The sequence below is a fragment of the Pan paniscus genome, chromosome 17 (genome assembly GCF_029289425.2).
Source record: "Pan paniscus chromosome 17, NHGRI_mPanPan1-v2.0_pri, whole genome shotgun sequence".
In the NCBI taxonomy this organism is placed as follows: domain Eukaryota; kingdom Metazoa; phylum Chordata; class Mammalia; order Primates; family Hominidae; genus Pan; species Pan paniscus.
Window position 1 is genome coordinate 28,861,637 of NC_073266.2, and position 22,408 is coordinate 28,884,044.

The 22,408-nt window shown below is 36.4% G+C and overlaps 1 protein-coding gene across 4 annotated transcripts in view; it reads left to right on the forward strand.

The window, feature by feature from the left end:
- Positions 1-22,408, forward strand: part of PPP4R1 (protein phosphatase 4 regulatory subunit 1) — a 71,195-nt gene that overhangs the window by 26,013 nt on the left and 22,774 nt on the right. For all 4 annotated transcript variants that reach the window (XM_034944093.2, XM_034944094.2, XM_034944095.3 and 1 more), the window contains exons 5-11: positions 3,375-3,517; positions 3,993-4,139; positions 7,387-7,494; positions 7,635-7,700; positions 8,940-9,098; positions 14,989-15,116; positions 21,493-22,019. In XM_034944093.2, the coding sequence (XP_034799984.1) occupies positions 3,375-3,517; positions 3,993-4,139; positions 7,387-7,494; positions 7,635-7,700; positions 8,940-9,098; positions 14,989-15,116; positions 21,493-22,019 (1,278 nt within the window). The remainder of the gene's footprint in view (positions 1-3,374; positions 3,518-3,992; positions 4,140-7,386; positions 7,495-7,634; positions 7,701-8,939; positions 9,099-14,988; positions 15,117-21,492; positions 22,020-22,408) is intronic.

Consider the following 22,408-nt stretch of genomic DNA (forward strand, 5'->3'; position numbering starts at 1 on the left):
GCTAGATTGTAAAGGTTTATAATAAACCATGCTGATGACTTTACCTTTTTGTGATTTAGAACAGTGTAGTGTAGCAGTATGAACTGATATGGTGAAAAAGATGGGTGACAAGAAGACTTGATTGGAAGACTATACCAATTAATTGGGTGTTTTTGTTTTTGAGACAGAGTCTCGCTCTGTTGCCCAAGCTAGAGCAGAGTGGCGTGATATCCACTCATTGCAACCACCCCTGCCTCCCAGGTTCAAGCAATTCTCCTGCCTCAGCCTCTCGAATAACTGGGATTACAGGCATGCGCCACTACACCCAGTTAATTTTTGTATTTTTAGTAGAGAAGGGGTTTCACCATGTTGGCCAGGCTGGTCTGGAACTTCTGACCTCAAGTGATCCACCTGCCTCAACCTCCCAAAGTGCTGAGATTACAGGCATGAGCCACCGTGACCAGCCAGTTAATTGTTATAAGGATGAATTGTTGGATAGAAATTGAAGTACTAGGAGGGATTCCAAGGCTAACCTCTGGATAGAGTGAGGAAGAGAGAGGATTTGACCCTGAGGTTTCTAATTTTTAGGACTGGGCTTATTGTGATAGCTGGGTAAGATAAAGACTATTGAATAATAACATAGCTCTGAAGTGAATGAAATATGTATCCTTAGTTTAGACAAATAAGCAGCTGAGAACCTTTCAGTCTTCTGCCTTACCTTTCATTAGCTTTTATCTTGATTTTTTTATTCCCCAAAATTTACCATCTGCTTTTATTTTCCCCCGGAATGGGATGGATGTATAGTGGTATCTCATTGTGGTTGTAATTTGCATTTCCTCAGTAACCAGTGAAGTTCATACCTGGTTATACACTTACTGGCTATTTGGGTATCTTTTTTTTTTTTTGAGATGGAGTCTCACTCTGTCACCCAGGCTGGAGTGTGGTGGCATGACCTTGGCTCACTACAACCTTCTTCTCCTGGGTTCAAGTGATTCTTCTGCCTCAGCCTCTCGAGTGGCTGGGATTACAGGCATGCGCCACCATGCCTGCCTAATTTTTGTATTTTTAGTAGAGATGGGATTTCTCCGTGTTGGCCAGGCTGGTCTTGAACTTCTGACCTCAAGTGATCCACCTGACTCAGCCTCCCAAAGTGCTGGTATTACAGACATGAGCCACCATGCCGGGCTTCTTCTTTTTTGAAATGTCTAAGTCTCTTCCCCCTTTAAAAAATTGGTAGTCATTTTCTTACAGATTTACAGGAATTCATTCTGCATATGAGCCGTATGTCATTTATGTGTATTAAAGATATCTTTTTCACTCTGTGGCTTCTCTTTGCACTCCGTGATGCTTCTTAAAGAAGAGAAGTGTTTTTCCTTTATGGGTCATGCCGTTTGTGTCTTCTTTGAGATTTTTTCCAATCTCAAAGTCATAAATATCTTTTCCTGTATTCTCTAACACAGAGAAGCCTTATTGTTTTTTGCCTTGACATTCAGATCTGTATTCCACCTGGAATTTATTCATGTGCGTGATACAAAGTGGAGGACAAGTTTCATTTTTTTTTTTTAATGTGAGTAGCCAGTTGACACAACTGGGAAGACCATCTTTCCCAGTTCACCTTTTAATAAATCGGTTGTCTGTACATGCATGCGTCTGTTTCTGGGCTTTATTCCCCCGCCCCGCCCCATTAGTCTATTTGCCTAAGCGGGGCTTTGAAGAAAGAAAAGTTGCTGATTTCATTTTTAACTGAAACCATAACTTGTGTCCTCCTTTTGCTTCAAAAATATAAGCAATTGTCAGTGTTAACTTAGAAAATTCAGGATCCGTGAGAAAAGCAGAGGCCTGTATGTTTACTTTTTTAAAAATTAGGTTTTTCTTCAAAACAGAAACACTCTATTTTGTTCATATCTGGCCAACTTCACATGGTACAGCAGTATAATAGAAATTCCAGATATTGGTTTGTTGATAAGATTCTGAGCTTTGTAAAATACAGTATTATCTACTTAAAGGTATGTTAATTTCTCTGTTGATATCTGAAATCCTAGTAGACACATTCATACATATTTACTTTAATGTAGCTTTATTAATGCATAATAATAATGGGTACCAGAGTTCTAGTTAGGTCCGATACAATGACTTGTTACTGATAATCCATCATGTCTGTCTGTATTTCAGTCACTTGCATGTCTTCTATGAATTGCCTACTTGTATCCTTATTTTCTTTCTTATTATTTATTGAACAGTGTGTTCACTTCCTAATACTGTGTTATACATGAATTTGCTCCCAGGCTGTTTTCCCTTTTAACTGAGTATTGGTATCTGTTATCTATAATAAAGTTTTTTTGTTTGTTTGTTTTTGAGACAGAGTCTTGCTCTGTTGCCCAGGGTGGAGTGCAGTGGCGCGATCTTGGCTCACTGCAACCTCCACCTCCCGTGTTCAAGTGATTCTACTGTCTCAGCCTCTGGAGTAGCTGGGATTACAGGCATGCACCACCACACCTGGCTCATTTTTGTATTTTTAGTAGAGACAGGGTTCACCATGTTGGCCAGGCTGGTCTGGAACTCCTGACCTCAAGTGATCTGCCCGCCTTGGCCTCTCAAAGTGCTGGGATTACAGGCACACCCAGCCTATAATAAAGTTTTTATAAAGTGTAATTAGTTGGTCTTACGGTTGATTTTTGGATTTTGTCTTCCCACCTCAAGATTGAACATTTAATATTATCTTTTAGTACTTTTGATCTTTATGATGTGCAGTAGGAACTTTTGTTCCATGCTAACTAGCTGATTTTCCTACTGTTGCTTCTTAGACATTTCATCTTTTTGAAGCCCAGAAATTTGAAATGCCATATTTCTCACATTTAAATTTGCCATATGCACTTGGGTCTTTTCAGGTGTTTAAAAAATAATTGTCATCTTTAATTTTCATTTACCCATTTTTAGTCTTAGTTAAGTCTAATTATCTTTCATTTATTGACTAAGTTGAGATTAGGAACTAGTTTTTATGACTTGTCCTAGTAGGTTCTTAAATAGTGGAATTTATGGATAATACTGTGTATGTGTCAGAGTATTGATGTAAATATCACATAGGATATTTAACCCCTAGCACAGTGTGGCACAGTGTAGGTGATGAATAAATTTATTTATTGTTAAGAAATGGTTAGATACTCAGTGCATACTGTGAACAACAGAAGCTTGGATTGAAGATAAGGTCTTCCTTTCACTCATGGGATTGATCTGTGTATGATTCTGAAAAGGAATGCAGAATTAAAGGATGTTGTCTCAACTCCTTTATATTTTGAAGATGAAAGTCCATAGCCTTCCTAAGTACCCTCAAGAACAGATAAAGGTTTTGTTGCTGCAGGAGAACATGTTTGCTCACATTGCCGTTATTTCAATAGAACCAACTGTGAGAGCGGAGCTGATGGAACAGGTGCCTCACATCGCACTGTTTTGTCAAGAAAACCGGCCTTCAATACCATATGCTTTTTCAAAATTCTTACTACCTATTGTGGTTAGATACCTTGCAGATCAGAATAATCAGGTAAGAGTGCCATTTATATGTTCTTAAAAGAAATTTACGTAGTGTAATATATGGAGAATAGCCTAGCCTAAGTGTTCTCTTTGGAATGTTTTACTGTTTTTCAAAAATGAATATTTATCTTAGACAAGATGTGTTTAGAGTCTGACAAATCTAGTAGATCCCTTTAATGCCATTATGGACAATGCCTAGTAACTGCACTCTCACTTGGTAACCTCCTAGCGGTCCCTTAAAAGGTTTGTTACTTTGTGAGGCATCTTTTACCAGGATGGCTCTGTCCACTTCCTCTGTTACAACACAATCTACGAAGTTCTGTAGTCTTTGTAATAGTTGAAGAAAATAAACACAAATATTTATTTGCGGAGTTTTGCCAGTTATGGGTCCCTTTGAGATGAGAAATCTTTGTTTATAAAAATCAAGTGATAGAATTTTGTCATGTTGCATATGTACTTTCTTTGTGTTGTTATTTTTCTCCTAGGTGAGGAAAACAAGTCAGGCAGCTTTGCTGGCTCTGTTGGAGCAGGAGCTCATTGAACGATTTGATGTGGAGACCAAAGTGTGCCCTGTCCTCATAGAGCTGACAGCCCCAGATAGCAATGATGATGTGAAAACAGAAGCTGTGGCTGTAAGTCAAATGCCATTTTTCCACTTATGCAAAATGTGGCTGATAAGAGGTGCTTATTAAAAGTCAGGCCGGGGTTAGGCACGGTGGCTCATGCCTGTAATTCCAGCACTTTGGGAGGCCGAGGTGGGTGGATCACTTGAGGTCAGGAGTTGGAGACCAGCCTGGGCAATATGGTGACACCTGGCTCTGCCAAAAAAATACAAAAATTAGCCAGGCATGGTGGTGTGCGCCTGTAGTCCCTGTTACTTGGGAGGCTGAGGCAGGAGAATCACTTGAACCTGGGAGGAGGTGGAGGTTGTAGTGAGCCAAGATCAGGCCACTGCACTCCAGCCTGGGCGACAGAGCAAGACTCCGCCTCAAGGAAAAAAAAAAAAATTAGGCTGGGCTGGGTGCAGTGGCTCATGCCTGTAATCCCAGCACTTTGGGAGGCCAAGGTGGGAGGATCACTTGAGACCAGGGGTTTGAGATCAGCCTGGCCAACATGGCAAAACCCCATCTCTACTAAAAATACAAAAAAAACTAGCCAGGTGTGGTGGCACATGCCTGTAATCCCAGCTACTCTGGAGGCTGAGGCACGAGAATCATTTGAACCTGGGAGACAGAGGTTACAGTGAGCCGAGGTCATTCCACTGCATTCCAGCCTGGTTGACAGAACAAGACTCTGTCTTAAAAAAACAAAAAAAGAAAGAAAGAAAGAAAAGGCTGCTTTCTGTTAAAGTTGTCACAAATCATTAAATTTGAAATACAATCAGGGCTAGAAAGGGACATAAAGGCTTACAAAGGAAAGTGTACCTTCTGCACACAATACGAAAAAATACATAATTGTAAATTATTATGTCAAAATGGAAAACTGAAATGGTTATTTTAACAGTGCAGTTAAAATTTTAAAAACCCTGTACTGAACGAAGAAACACTTGAACCCCTTCAGTAGGTATTGAACACTTTTCTAGGCACTGTGTAAGCACAGTGGAAATAAAATAATACTTTGCTCCTGCTCTGACAGGTATGGTCTTTGTGGGAAGGATGGTCAGGCAAGTACATTTCCCAGGATATATGACATCAGTGATGGTTATCAGAAGAATATACAGATTGTTAAGTCATTACGCACATCATAAAGTCAAATGTAATAGGAAGTTTCTGGGTTTTTTTTTGACATGGTTTGCAAATATTCTGATTACTTGAAGGCCCATGATAGGGCATGAATTAGAATAGAGTAGTATCTGTTGTGATTCACATCTGGTTCCTGAGTTTGGATAGTAGTAATTCTCATGGTAAATTAGAAAAGTGATAAATTCGTCTGGAAATTTATTCATATCTATTTGGATAGTAAGAGTTCACTCCTTAAGCCTAAAATAATATGGTTCCGTCTTTGTTGATATTTTTTAATAATCACACTATATATAGTGCTTCTGGATCATCAGTAATGGGATGAATTAGATGATCTCTCTAGTCTCTTTCCCTTGAAAAATTTCTTGAATCTATTATTTTTAGATACTCAGTTACCAGTTAATAATAAATTTACTTTTTCAGTAATGTTTTTACTGAAGTGAACCTTACATGACATAAAATCATTTTAGTGTTAGTGGCATTTAATATGTTCACAAAGTTGTATAACCACCACTTCTTCCTAGTTCCAAAACATCATTATTTCTTTTTTCACTTTAGGATTTTTGCAATGAAGGAAATCAGTTTTGGTCTTGGCCTAATTTTTGGTTTATATTGAGCCGTTTAACTTGCTGTATTATAATTCTCGATGCAATGTAAAATTAGTAAAACATTACAATAAAAAATTTAAAAACTATATCCAGTGCTAGTAGGAGTCTTATGATTCTCTTACAGTTGTGTTTGTTTTTTGGTCATGTTTTATATTCCATGGCTCCCATATTTTCTCTATCTTAATAGATAGAGAAATAATAATTATTTCTTAATAAAAATTAATTTCTTAATAAAAATAATTCATTTTTAAATAAATTTAGTTATGCTACATCAGTGATATACAGCATAACTTTGGATTGTTAACTAGAGCATGGAGATGCTTATTCAAAAAACAAAACTGGTTTTGGGATTTAGGAGATGTAGGCGTTATCTCTAGTTCTGATGATGGTGGGATTTTCATGGGGATAGTGTTGAATCTGTAGATCAATTTGGAGACAATTGCCAGTTTCACAGTCTATGAACATGGTAGATCTATTTATTTAGGTCTTTGATTTATATCTTTAATCTTTTGTAGTTTTCAGCAGAAAGTTCTTGTGTGTATTTTGTTCGATTTCATATTTTTTAAAAGTACTTCTGTGAGTGATACTGTTTTTAAATGTTTCCAGTTCATTGTTCATTGCTAATTTGTAGAAATACAATAGATTTTTATATTCTAATTTATAGCCTACAACCTTCCTAAACATACTTATTCTGGTGGCTTCTTTGTAGATTCCTTCTGATTTTCTGTGTAGACAACCATGTCATATTTGAATAGAGAGAATTTTCTTTCTTTGCAATCTGTATCTCTTTTACTTCTTTATTTTGTCCTGTTTGTACAGTCTAGCAATTGATACAATTGATAAATGACGACAGGCTATCCCATTTCTTTCTGTATTAACTGTGGGAACAATGTATCTAAATAGAGGGCCAGTTTTCAAATAAAGTTAATCCTCACTTTGCCTGCTATTGTGTTAACTGAAACATGCCTGTATCAGAACTGTGTTCATGCTTTCCCTGGAACTGAAGCTTTGCAAAACCAGGACATGGTTCTGATATGTATGAGCTTTAGTTCACAGGGTGCTTTGCAAGGCGAGGACTGAATTTTTTCTTAGCAATACAGATATGCTAAATCTAGATCTTTCCTGGGGATAATTTTCCCTTTGAACAGTCACCAATTTTTTAAATTGGGAAAATGTAGGTTTTTGTTTGTTTGTTTTGCTTTTAAAATTACCAGGCAAAATGATGAAGTAGTAGTAAGATGGAAACTGTGGACAAAAATGAAATTGTTAGGATTTTCTGTGGGTTTACTGGGCATGCAGTATTTATTGGTTGTTTTTATTGATTGTGGTTAATATCTGTCTTTGTTTCCTACTTAGATAAATAAGATGAAATTAATAATTGGCTATGAATGTTTTCTGTCATGTATATAGTGTAATGATGCCATATCATATTTTATGTTTCCTCAAATTATATACTTTTATTAAGTTATTTAATTTAACTGAAAGAGGCTTACTTGATATTTTCAGTGTGTGTTTGTTCTTACTTATTTTAGATAATGTGCAAAATGGCTCCCATGGTTGGGAAGGATATTACAGAGCGTCTTATCCTCCCTAGGTTTTGTGAGATGTGCTGCGATTGCAGAATGTTTCACGTTCGAAAGGTATTTTTTTGTCGTTTTTTTTCTTCTGTTTAAGAACATAGTTCTAGTGGTTAATGTACTGATACATGATATTTAAAAGATTATCTTAGAAGAACCTTATGTGTAATATTTTGAAATGTCAATGATGCTTTTGTTGTCAGGTCTGTGCTGCCAATTTTGGAGATATTTGCAGTGTAGTTGGCCAGCAAGCTACTGAAGAAATGTTGGTAAGTATTGCAGATATAAAGGAGTAAACAGTGTGTGTTACAAAGTAGTACATAAAGTTTGAAATGCACACGTTTACTCCAAAGTTTTATTAACACAATTCCATGAATATAAACCAGAAAGATAATTTTGAATTTAGGAGTTTAAATATCTGTAATCTGGGCGTTTGAATTATCTTTTTGATATTTATTAAAAATATAGATATGTTTCAGAACCATTGATCTGTTTTTACCTCTTCCATTTCTGTTAAGCAAATCAATTCTTACTTATTCAATTGAACCTTTAATTTTATTGCAACCCTCAAGAATGTTGATGACATATTAAATCTATAGCAAGTTAGTTTTAAATAGTACACAAGATGCCTATACTTGATGTATAAGTCACCATACCTAAAGAGTTTCTGAAGCCATCTCTTATGCAAAATAATTAAGTTCAGGGGCAAGCTCTTGTATAACATTTAAGCTATGATTGTTGGGAGTGCTTTTGCATAGCCAGAAATATTGCATAAGACAATCCAGTATGCTTTTGCATAGCCAGAAATCCGACGGACCAAATTATCAGCACTTTTTATTAATTTATCAGTGATCTTTCATGTTGGGTAGGGTTTTGATTATCACTTTTGTAAAATAATACATTTGTGTCCGTTTTAAAGCAAACATAATTTTGACTCATAAGAAATAACTTAAAATTTAAGATATATTATTATATGTTATATATTTATAATTTAAGATACATTATTTTTTATACTTTTAGGAATAGACAGTAAATTAGATGTGATTTATTGAAAATTGTTGAGTATAAATACTAATAGATCCTACTTTTTAAGACAATCCAACATTTAAAACACTGAGGCTGGGCGTGGTAGCTCACACCTGTAATCCTAGCACTTTGGGAGGCCAAGGCAGGTGGATCACCTGAGGTCAGGAGTTCGAGACCAGCCTGGCCAACATGGTGAACCCTCATTTCTACTAAAAATACAAAAATTAGCTGGGCGTGGTGGCACACGTCTGTAATCCCAGCTACTTGGGAGGCTGAGGCAGGAGAATTGCTGGAACCCAGGAGGTGGAGTTTGCAGTGAGCCAAGATTGCACCACCTCACTCCAGCCTGGGCAAAAGAGTGAGACTCTGTCTCAAAACAAACAAACAAACAAAAGAAGCGTGAAAGCAGAAAATGAAAGCGAAGTAACTGATGAAATCTGCTATCTTTATCCAACTAACAAGACTCTTTCCTTTTCACATAGCTGCCCAGATTTTTCCAGCTTTGTTCTGATAATGTATGGGGAGTCCGAAAGGCTTGTGCTGAATGCTTCATGGCGGTTTCATGTGCAACATGTCAAGAAATCCGACGGACCAAATTATCAGCACTTTTTATTAATTTGATCAGTGATCCTTCACGTTGGGTAGGGTTTTGATTATCACTTTTGTAAAATAATACATTTGTGTCCGTTTTAAAGCAAACATAATTTTGACCTCATAAGAAATAACTTATAATTTAAGATATATTATTTTTTATACTTTTAGGAATAGACAGTAGAAAGACTACTATATTAATAGTTTGTGTGTTTTTTTGTAACAGGACAAAAATTTCTTTACACATTTAAGTCCTGTTGATTTTTATTTAATTGGCATGATGTATTATGTTAATTTTTAGATGTGAAACCACTTGCATCTTTGGAATAAGTCCCACTTGGTCATAGTTGTATAATTCTTTTTATGTGTCGCTGGATTCAGTTTGTCAGTATTTTGTTGAGGGTTTTTGTGTCCATATCATGAGAGATAATAGTCTGTAGTTTTCTTATGGTGCCTTTGTCTGGTTTGTTGTCAGAGTAATAATGGCCTCATAAAATGAGTTAGGAAATGTTCCCTCCTCTACTATTTTTGGGGAGAGTTTTTGAAGAATTGTTATTGATTATCTCTTAAATGTTTGGTTGAGTTCAGTGGTGAAGCCGTCTGGGCCTGGGCTTTTCTTTGTAGATAGTTGTAAAATTCCTAATTCAGTCTCTTCACTTGTTATAGGTCTGTTGTGTGTTTTTTTCTTGAGTCAGTTTTCATAGTTTGTATCTTTCTAGGAATTTGTACATTTCATCTAAGTTACTTAATTTGTTGGTATATGATTATACATAGGATTCCTTTATAATCTTTTAATTTCTGTAATGTCAGTAGTAATGCCTCTTCTTTCATTTCCTATTTGAGTAATTTGAGTCTTGTCTCTGTTTCTTGGCCAGTCTGCTAAAGGCTTGTCAGCTTCGTTGATCTTTTTACAGAACCAACTTTTGGTTTCATTGGTTTTCTCTATTTTTCTATTATTCATTAATTTCCATTTTAATCTTTATTCTCCCTTCTGCTTGCGTTTAGTTTATTTTGCTTCTTTTTCCAGTGTCTTTAGGCAGAAGGTTAGGTTGTGGATTAGAGGTCTTCCTTCCTTCTTTGAATTATCATCTGGGGTAAATGGCTTTCAACCCGAAAAACTTTATTTAGTATTTCTTGTTAATGTGGTTCTGCGAACAACAAATTCTGTTTTCATTTATCTGTGAATGTCTTTATTTCACCTTCAGTTTTGAAAGACAGCTTTACTTAATGTGAGATTGAGTGTGTTATGCCACTGCCTCGGACCTCTTCTGTTTCTGCTGCGAAGTCAGCTGTTAATCATATTGGGGTTCCCTTGTAAGTGATGTGTCATTTTTCTCTTGTTGCTTTCTAGATTTTTCTCCTTGCCTTTGACTTTCAGAATTTTTACTGTGATGTATCCGTATGTGCACCTCTTTTAGTTTATACTACTTGGAGTTGAGTTGATTGAACTTCCTAGTTATGTAAGTTACGTTTTTCAATACGTTTGAAAAGTTTTGAGCCAATGTTTCTTCAAATATTTTTCCTTCTCTCTTCTCTCCCTCTAATATTCCCATTATGTATATGTTAAATGTGCTTAATGATGGCCCACATTTCTTTGAGGCCCTTTTCATTTTTCCTCATTTTTTCCCCCTCTCTATTCTTTGGCTTGCATAATCTCTATTGATCTATCTTCAATAGAACAATTATTTGTTCTGCCAGTTCAGATCTACTGTTGAGCTCATGTACTGACTTTATTTTAGTCATTGCACTTTTCAGCTGTAGAATTTCCATCTGGTTCTTTTTTATAATTTCTCTTTATTGATGTTACACTCTAGTTGATGCAGCACCGTCCCCATAACTCCCATTACTTCTGTAATCATCATTTCCTTTGGTTCTGTGAACATGTTTATAATAGCTACTTTGAAGTCTTTTTTTAAGTCTGAAATCTGATTGCTCTCACAATCAGTTTCTGTTGCCTGTCTCTTTTATCCCCCTAATGTATGGATTTTTTTTTTTTTTTTTGCCTGCCTTGTAGTGTTTTGTTGAGAGTTGAACATTTTAGATAATATGTGTAGTTTGATACTGGTTGTCCTCGCTCCCCCATGGGGGCTTGTTACTGTTATTTGCTTGTTTAGTGACTGGCTGGAATGCTTGAGTGAAGACTATTTCCCCACTCCAGGAGGTACAGCTTTGGGTCTGCCCACAGCCACCCTGGTATGACAGGGGCTTAGTGGGTATGGAAGGGCAGCAGCCTGAGGTTCCCTTGGCTTCTTTCTCCTGGTGAGGAATCACCACCCTGTGAGGTAGACCAGTGGCTTTTGGGGCCCCAGCCTTTTCAGTGTGCCACACCCAAAGGAGGGTGGAAGAAAGGAGCCTCACCCCTCAGCTGCTCTCACTCAGGACTGGACCTCAGCATCAGGTAGCTGGAGCGATGCAGCCTGTGCCCGGGAGCTGCGGGAGAGCAGACCCCAGTGTGCTTGGCTACAGCACACTGCTGTCTCCACCTCACCTCACTGGAGGCGTTACAAGGAGGGAATGGTCAGGTGGGCGCGGTGGCTCACACCTGTAATCCTAGCACTTTGGGAGGCCGAGACGGGTGGATCACGAGGTCAGGAGATCAAGACCATCCTGGCTAACATGGTGAAACCCCGTCTCTACTAACAAATACAAAAAATTAGCCGGGTGTGGTGGCGGGCACCTGTAGTCCCAGCTACTCAGGAGGCTGAGGCAGGAGAATGGCGTGAACCTGGGAGGCGGAGCTTGCAGTGAGCCGAGATCGCGCCATTGCACTCCAGCCTGGGCAACAGAGCGAGACTCTGTCTCAAAAAAAAAAAAAAAAAAAAAAAATTAGACTCTCAGCTTTTTTATGATGTATACTACATTTTGTCAGTTTTCTTGAATTGTTATCCCTTCAATTGCTGCTTGCTCCTAGGGCCATTTCCAGGGGCTTTGAATTATTGTTTTATAATTTTCACTTACTTCACTGAGAAGTGGGTCAGCTGAGCTCCTCACACCGTCATGGCAGAGATCAATCTCAGGACTTTTGCATATTCATTCCCAAAACAAAATTGACATAGAGGGCAAGACTCTTAAGCCTTGATATTATATTAATGTTTTTGTTATATCCTGTATCAGCTTGTTAGAAAAGATTAACATAGCTTACTCAATTTTCTTTGTGAAGCTATGTATTTGGTCGTTGTTTTGGATTGGTAACATGCATTAGTTCCTGTTAATTTGAGAATATGGATATGTCAGTCATTTTAGAGATATACAGCTGTTCCTTGGTATCCATGGAGGATTGGTTCCAGGACCCCTTGTGGATACCAAAATCTGAGGATACTCAGAAGTCTCTGATACAAAATGGCATAGTATTTGCATATAACCTATGCACATCCTCCTGTACACTGTAAATCATCTCTAGATTACTTACATCTAATACAGCATAAATGCTATGTAAGTAATTGTTACTCTATTATTTAGGGAATAATGACAAGGAAAAAAGTCTGTACTTGTTCAATACAGACACAACCATCGTGGGTCTAACAATGTTTTCAATGTGTAGTTGGTTGAATCCACAGAACCTGTGGATACAGAGGGCAGGCTATATATGCTGCACCTGTCTGAGAAAAATGTGTATCTTATGCCTATTTTACATACACACACACACACACGTAAATCCTATGCCTATTTAGGTGCAAAAAAAAGACAAGATAGTCTTTTGTCTGAACAATATTAAGCCATTTGGGGAAGGTTATAATCTACTCTATTGTCCCTTCTCAAAAGTTAAAATTGAATTAAAAGTTAATTTTATTTCTGAAATTCTTTAATATTTATTCTTTGAGTGACTTGTGGGTTTTTTAGTGGTTTCCAGAACCTTTGTTTAAAATCATTAGTTGTTTATTTCTTAAAGTCATTGAAACTAGTAAAAATAATAGCTTAAAATCACTTTATTTTGAGGAATAGCTCAAAGTAGAAATATTTTTATAGTGTTGGAAAATTACTCAATTACAGGCAGTGGGATGTGTTGGAGAGTTAAAATTGGACTTCAGTCCTGATTTCATTGTAACTATAGGGTAACACTGAAGAAGTCATTTTATTTGGATTTCAGTTTCTGTTTTTGTGAAATCAAGGAGGTAGATTAATAGTAGGATTTAATTAACTTATTAGACACTGTGATCTCTCTCCTCCACATTAAACTTTTTTCATTCTAATCTAACAAGAAGCTAAACTAATGATTTAGATAAATTAAGTTTTCTATGTCCTTTATTGGGAACAAGCTCAGAGATTTAACATTATTCAGAGAAGATTAAATTCGTGCATACAGCGTTAAAAGTGACCTTTTATCCTTTTATGGAAGTAATGTTTCCATAATGTTTCGTAAGTAAGTGACTTACGAAGGGGAGAAAAACCCTTAGTTTACACACATACAAGCTATTCTTTTCCCTCTCATGCATATAATTCTAGCCTTTTTAAAAAATCAATTGAGTCATTTTTTATATATGCTTCTCCAAGAGTAGGTAAATACTAATAATAGATATCTCTACATTTATTTGCTTTTGTAAAAATCATGCTTACTGTATAATTATTATCTTAAACTTGAAAAAGGTATTATTATGCTTTTTTTTTTTTTTTTTAAAGAAAAGAAATGCTAGCCAGGAGCAGTGACTCACGCCTATAATCCTAACACTTTGGGAGGAGGAGGTGGGAGGATTGCTTGAGGCTAGGAGTTCAAGACCAGTCTGGGCAACATAGCAAGGACTTGTCTCTGCAAAAAAAATAGAAAAATTAACTGGATGTGGTGGCACATGCCTATAGACCCCAACTATTCATGAGGCTGAGGTTGGAAGATCACTTAAGCCAAGGATTTCAGCCTCCACAGCAGAGCAAGAGCTGTCTCAAAAGGAAAAGGAATGCTAAACTTCAGGGAAATTGGTGTGTGGCAAAGTCAAGGTTTTAGTAACATACCAGTTTTCCCATTGTTGTTGCCTTTGTCCAATTGTGTCCATCCTTCCATAAAACCTCTCATTTTCAAATGTTTTAAAAATTCCTGATTTTAAAAATAATACAGAAATACGACATGAAGTGGAATTCTATAACTTCTTTATCACCCCTCCTACATGAGACAGTCATCAAGAACAATAGTATATGCTTCAAGATCTTTGTGACATATTTTAAGTTAATATTATGTTTCTGGTACGTCTGTCTTGCTTCCTTCTAGTGAACAAATTAAAGTCTTTCCTACCTGAAAACATTAAATGTATTTATCACATTTTGTTGGCTTTATTGATTTTTATGTTCTTTGTGGCACTCTTGGTTTTCCTTATTCTTTTTGTTCTTGAGAACACAGCAGGACTTTCTTTAGTTTTGTTCTATGCAAATGTTTCATAGTATCTCATACTTAGATTATCATGGTTCAAACATTCAAGAGAGGATAAAAACAATTGAAAGTAAAAAAGAACAAATAGGGGTTTGTTTGGGGTTTTTTTTTTAGACAGTCTTGCTCTGTCACCCAGGCTGGAGTACAGTGGTGTGATCACGGCTCACTACAGACTTAGCCTCACGGGTTCACGCGCTTCTTCCACCTCAGGCCCTGCCGAGTAGCTGGGACCACAGGCATGCGCCACCACGCCCTGCTAACTTTGGTATTTTTTGTAGAGACTGGATTTCGCCATGTTGCCCAGGCTGGTCTCAAACTGCTGGACTCAAGCGATCTGCGCAGCTCAGCCTCCCAGAGTGCTGGGATTACAGGCATGAGCCACTGCGCCCAGCCAGAGAAAATAGCTTGTAAGAATTTTTCAATCCTAGCTAAAGTTCTGAATCTGGGCTTCCTTTAGAAAAGCTTCATTATTATCCTAAACATACTTCGGCATTTGAAAGTAGATTATTAAATATACATAATGTGTGCGTATATAATTCTTTTTCAAAATGATTCCTTTATTATTGTCCTTTTTATCTTCCTAGGTTCGCCAAGCAGCTTTTCAGTCTCTGGGACCTTTCATATCTACTTTTGCTAATCCATCTAGCTCAGGCCAGTATTTTAAAGAAGAAAGCAAAAGTTCAGAAGAGATGTCAGTAGAAAACAAAAATAGGTATAATTTTGAAACCATTTTCTAATTTTAAAACCTTGTTTTCTAATTTTACTGCTTTTAAACATTATTTCCAGTATTCTGCAACAAATGTTATTTTTTGATAGTTTGCTATTTCTCTTGAATATAAAAATTGCTGAATATTTTTATAGAGCTTTACTTTAAGTGCATTTGTTTGTTAAGTATCTCTTTGGTTGGTTACATATTGAATGAGTAGATGCATGTAACACAATTAGCTAGATGCCTCGCACATAGGAAACTCTAAATGGTAGATTATGACTTTTAAAAAATGTTTATTTAGTACATTATTTATCTAGTCAATCATTCATTGATATCTACAATATACAGGGTAATTGTTACACACTGTGTAGTATTTGGGTTTTTTTTAATTTGTTCTTAAGGAGTAAAACTTAATTTAGGAATATGTTTTATTATCCTTTTCTGTCAAATAATTTAGTTGCGCATCTTGGATTCTTTGTCAATGGTGATTGTAATCTGTCAGTTAAAGGAGAAAGCCAGTATATTAGCCAGTATATCAGTTTTAAGTATATCAGTCTGATAAGGAAACCAAAGTTTTAAATAAAGAGTCGGCTGTGATTTTTATTTTTAAATGTTTTTGCATTGAAAATTTTCTATTAAATTTAAATTTTAAAAATTTATTATAATATATATTTAGGGGAAAAACTAATTCAAGCCTAACTTACTAGTATGCGGGAAATGTACACAAACTTTTACAGTTATGCACTTCAAGTAATTTTAGTACAAATTTTTGAAACAGTCCCTGCTATAATGCTTGAGTTACCTTAGTGTCTTTTCCCTCCCTTGTCATGATGCTAATGGACATTTTCTTCTATAGGTCTTGATACTGTGCTATTTGCTTTCTTGGTGTTTTGATTTGGCAGTTCTTCTTTCTTCTCTGCTGCCTTGTTTTACCTTTTTGCCCGTTCTCCTACTGTCCTGCTGAATAGCCAAACAAACCTGAGGTACTGTTTTTTGTAAAGGAAGAAAATCACTCAAACCTGTCTTCCTAGCAAGCAAAGTCTGTCAGTTTTTTTGAAAACAGGTGCTGCAAGGACTTTGACAAAAGTGATGATGGCGGGTGGGGAATGTTATCTATTTTTCATTTTTGAAATCAGCATACTTAAAAAATTACCTGTTTATGCTGAAGACTTACATAACTTCTGTTTTAAAATCTGAAATGGGTCTAGTAAGAAACTGTAAATTTACAGAGAACTGTATAGGACGAGCTGGTAAACTTTCTTCTGTTTCACAACTACTCACTCGGCCTTTGCAGTGTATAAGCAGCCATAGACATTACATAAATGGACAAGCTTGGCTGTGTTCCAGTAAAACTTCACTGACCTCAACAGTGTGCCTATCAAGGCCATGTTTGCCGCCTACCGGTGTGTAGCATTGCTGCAGTAGCTATTTAAAGGTAGTTCAATTCCTTGATTCTTCTTCCATTGTAATGAGGTATGTCTTAATGTCCAGGCAATACTACTTGTATTGCTGATCTTCAGTAATATTAGAGCTTATTAAATTATGTTAATGATATGGTAGGGGAAAGAGAGCATTCCTGGCTAAGGAAGGAGTTATGTTAAATATTGTAAAAGCTTTTGCATAGTTTGACAAACTATAAAGAAGTAGTCCTATATATTATTAAATCTCAGAACCATTAGTTTGTTTGCCCTCCCTTAAATAGCACAGTGGCATTTGTTTTAAGCTGTCTTAAACTGTTGTGGTATTAAGATTGATTGATTGATTATGCAAAAGTTAACTGAGCACCTCCTGTGAACCAGAAACTGTAAATGGAAAGATAGAACTTAGTTCCTGTTCTCAAAGTTCTCTCAGTTTCTTAGATTCAGGTTTTTCAAACAAATGTCTTACAAAGTAAGCAAGTTTTTGGCAACATATTTCCACCACTGTTTATTGTATAGTGTTTCATCTGACCCTAGAAACATTTACTATCACTTTATTACTCTTTGAAGCATTTATTGATTCCAAACATCTGACTTACACATCAGATCTTTCACTCACCCTGGATCAGGCTGTTAATGCTTCTTTGAAAGTGCTGATAAAGCCTAGTTCTCAGAAGCAGAGTTGAAATACTCAAATCTGCATTTTAAAAGTATGTAAAATAAGCATTCGTTATCACATTGTTCTCTGAATGCACCATGTTCTCTTAATTCTCCCTGTTTTTGTACTTGCTGCTCTCTGGGAAGCTTCTTGTTCCATCCATACCCTCGTTTAACAAAGTGCTGTCTTAGATGCACTGAGTTGTCCAGGAAGTACAGAGCTTTTGTCTTCATCATCAGTAGTGCTGTAATGAGAGCACTATTTTAATCCTATCCTTTTGGCTACATATTGGCATCTATCATCCAGTAGCCTCCCGGCCATGTAGTGTGGCGTCCAGCTCCTCCCTTTGTCTCCGCTGGGCCTGGCCCGTTGGTGTACATATTAATCCTGAATGAATTATTCTAGGGAAATATGGATTTGACCTCAAAAATCTGAAGTAACTAAACCACTTTTGCTGGATTTTTCCAGTTTAGCTTAATGCTAACTATATGAAAAAAAATTATTAGCACAAATTTGGAAATATTTCATGAATGCTAAAACTTCGTTGAGTTCATTCACAGTACTTGGAAGGTATCCTGGAGCGTGTTTGCTTTTATCTCAGGATACAATGCCTCTTTAGCCAGATGTTCTACAAGTCATTTTCTCCTTGAAATACCTGTAATTAATTTTCTAGGCCCATAGTCTCTACTAAGGAACTCTGAAGATATTAATTATAAACTTATGTAGGCACAAAAAGACACTTAAGATTCCTCCTTAAGTAGGTAGTTTCTGGACTGTCCTCTGGTGCTCTTGATACCTACGTCTCTTAGGAGACAGGATAATTCCCATTATACAGAGTCACAAAGGGCCTCAATTTTCAAAAAAAAAATTTGTCTTGTACAATAGCATTTCAAAGTCTGACAATTAGGAATATCAGAATTTTAGCATTGAACAGCTTGATTTTGTATTGACTATTATATTTTACCAGGAAAAATTAGAATTTAGAGAATTTATACTTTCGACATTTTTGAAGCCGTGCATGCTGTAGTTCTATCCACAATTTAATACTGTACTAGGGAAACTTTGTCTTCTAGTTTCCTTTTAAAAAAATCATTCTAAGAGTTTTAAGTTTGGACAAACTAACAAGTTTACATTTATCAGACAAACAGTTATTTGACCAGTCATTCTCCGTTCATTTTTGCAGCTGAGAATATTAAAATTTAATTTTAACACCAAGGTGAGATAGTGATCAAGGAACTTCAAGGCCCTGTAATTCCATCACTTTAGGAGGCTGAGGCAGGAGGATCACTTCAGCCCAGGAGTTTGAGGCTGCAGTGAGCTATGATCATACCACTTTACACCAGCCTGGGCTACAGAGCGAGACCCTGTCTCTTAAAAAAACAATAAACAAAACAGAAGTTCATTATATTTATTAGATAGTACATACGAGGTCTTACAAGTTTTACCCATTTGCTCTTCTCTTCCCCCTTTCTGAACAATATCTTATTATACTTTTAAAATTTTAGTTTGAATGATTTCAGAAATTTTGCAAGGATATCACAAAGAATTTCATATGTCCATGTAGATTTTCCAAATACTGTTTTACCATATTTGCTTTATTCTTTTTTTCTGAACTCTTTGAGAATAAGTTTTAGACATGGTATTCTTTTTACCTTTTTAAAATACTATATATTTCTTTAAAACACAGATGTTAATATATAACTGTAGTCCAGTTACCAAAATTAGGAAATTAACATTGATACAATACTGTTAGCTAATCTAGCCTTTATTGAATTTTACCAGTTGGCCCACTAATGTTCTTTATAACAAGGGAAAAATATATATTTTTTAATATGGACAAAATGGGAAATACATAATTCATAAACATGTAGAAGACACATTTATTTTGCATAACAGCACTAGCTTCAGGAGCTCCTTTGGAGTGGGAAAACATCTTACAGGTTATCTAGGTCAACTCCTCATTTTTATGAATAAGGCATAAGTGAGGAATCCTAGAAGTCCTTAAAAGGTTCAGAATTTTATATTAACGTAGTGCCAGTGCAAGAGTAAGAACGTTAAAGTCTGATTTCTTCACACTTGTAAACAATTGTATTATATATGCATACTGTATATTTTGTAGTTATAAGAAGAAAAATACCAGAATTTAAAATGCAGTCACAATGCGTTATGTTTTCAGATGACTTACATATGTTTTTGTTCATCAGTATTTTAGAAAATAATCACCTGTTTGTGAAAATAATGGTTTTGAAAACAGCATTATGATGAGAGGGAACTTCGTAATTTCATGAGAATGTAGATGGTGACTGTTTAAGTGGGAGCTCACATAGGCATTAACATCACCCTTCTTTTGCACAGTCCTTTTAAGTCTCCTGTTAAACATCTTTTATTGTGTGTATTTAAAGGCACACAGATGCTTTTTCCTGTATTCATCTTACAAATTTACCTACATATTCAGCCATCCTTATTTCCCTTTCATGTTTCTTGGGAAGCAAGTCTCTTCACTGTTTAATCTGTTTTGCTGTGTTTTTGAAGCCCATATTCTTTCCTCTTCTCAGAAAGACATTGCTTTATCAGTTATTTCATCAATCTCTGTGTCTCCAGTTCTTTCATCTCTTCTAACCTATTTTCCTCAGCCTAAAAATATGCTCATTATTCTTTTATACGGGAAAAATGCCTTCACTCTTTGTTATTCTATGCAATTGTGTTATTCTTTATTAATATTTGTTGCCTCCGCATATGTCAGCCCCACACATCTTTCTGAGTTGATGACCTCCACCTCTGTCTCAGTCTTTACCTCTTTCTCATAGATAATCACCACGTAGAACCCAACGTGGATAGCTAACTCAACCTCTCTCAACCTGAACCTGTTAGCTTTCTTGTGAAACTATTTTTGTTAGCTGCAGCATGCAATAAGTGGAAAAGTCCTGTTGATTTTTGCTGCTGTTTGAATGTGTTCTTCTGTAGTCCTGGAGACACTGCCTCCATCAGAACATCATCACTTCTTACCTGCATGTCTGTAATTCCTGCCTCCTATCTTACCTCTCAACTCATTTTCTACACTTCCTCCAGAATGGTCTTTCTAAACCAACAGATCTATTAACAATTTCCTTACTACATGATTTCCTGTAGTCCAGGATGAACTCCGGAGGTCTGCTGGTCTGGAATACGGTGGTTCCTGTGATATCTTTCATCCTTGTCATCCATCATTTCCTCATTGCTGATTCCTGAATGCGTCACACCTTTTCTGCCACTCCGGCCTTTGCATGTCCTGTTTCTCCTTTAGATGCTTTTTTCTTCCCCTTAGCCCCATAAACATGTATTGGTTCTTCTAAGCACAACTCATGTCATTTCCTTGAAGGCCTTTTAATCTTCACTCCCATCTCCTCCTGTGTTCAGTGTGCTTGCATCTGTGCTTACCACCCTGTCTAGCAGCAATTTGCTGATATATCTTCACTTTTTCTGTTTGCCTGTAATTGTAATCTCAAGATCAAGAGCTGCATCTCATTCACATTTGAATCCTCAATACTGATTTCATTTCCTGGCTCTTAGTAGGTGCTCAATAAATGCCTGTTAAATTTAATTGAATCAAATAATAACACTTACAGTCATACTTCAGATAATAGATGGCAGTTATCAGTGGACTTTAATGAATTTGTACCATCTGTCCTTATCAATTAAATTATGTCCTCATTTTAGGAAAACCTTGGGGAGTAGAGATGAATATTTTAGAAGAAACAGAAGTAATATTTACACTCAAGCAGATTTTAATATATTTTGTGAGATAGCAAATAAGTATCTTTCCTACTACTATCTTAAAATTGTTTTTATTTTATTTTCCTTGTGTAATGTAAGCAAATAGGCTTTAGGTCTCAGCTTTGCAATATGTCGTATTGCAGTAGAGAGGTAATACAAATAACCCTAAAAATAAAATAATTTAAATGTTGTTATGTATCTTAAAATGATTGTAGGAATTTCTGTTTCCACTACTTTTCTTTAGTTATTTATTATTGAAATTAGCATGGTGTTATAGAATCCCAGGATTCTTAAATGTTACCTTCTCTAACTAATATATATTGCTTGACTATCTAGACTTATACTTAACAGGTATTTACATCTTTGAAGACAGAACAGCTGATGGAGAAAGAAGCATTATAAATAATATACATAAACCCAGTTTGTACAGATAATCCATAATTTTTAATGTTTAACTTGTCTAAATGCTATATGTAATATCTTTCATCAGTTTTTTTAAAGTAATTATCCTTTCATATTGTTTTTTTCCCACCAAATAAAACAATAAAAGGACCAGAGATCAAGAAGCCCCAGAGGATGTACAAGTCAGGCCAGAGGATACTCCTTCAGATCTCAGTGTTAGTAATTCCAGTGTCATACTGGAAAACACGATGGAAGACCATGCTGCTGAGGCATCCGGGAAGCCTCTAGGTGAAATTAGTGTTCCACTGGACAGCTCTTTACTTTGTACTTTGTCCTCAGAATCTCACCAGGAAGCAGCTAGTAATGAGAATGATAAAAAACCTGGTAACTACAAATCTATGTTACGACCAGAGGTTGGCACCACTTCACAAGAGTCAGCTCTCTTAGATCAGGAATTGTATAACTCCTTCCATTTCTGGAGGACTCCTCTTCCTGAAATAGATCTAGACATAGAGCTTGAACAGAACTCTGGGGGAAAACCCAGCCCAGAGGGACCAGAGGAAGAATCTGAGGGCCCTGTGCCCAGTTCTCCAAACATCACCATGGCCACCAGAAAGGAACTGGAAGAAATGATAGAAAATCTAGAGCCCCACATTGATGATCCAGATGTTAAAGGTATGGAAGTCAATCAAGTTATTTATTCTGAAATTGATTAAAAATACTAGTGTCTATCTTAAAAAAATTTCATTTCAGAAAAAATTGTCATTTAATAATGTATTATGGACTGGGCACAGTGACTCATACCTATAATACCAGCACTTTGAGAGGTTGAGACAGGAGGATCACTTGAGACCAGGAGGTTGAGACCAGTCTGGGCAACATAGTAAGACCCCATCTCTACAAAAAATAAAAAATTAGCCAGGCATGGTGGCACATGCCTGTAGTCCTAGCAACTTGGGAAACTGAGGTGGGAGATCGTTTGAGCTTAGGAGGTTGAGGCTGCACTGAGCTGTAATTGTGCCTAAGTTCAAATGGTGTCAAAGGATCATGCAGCAGCTTGCTCT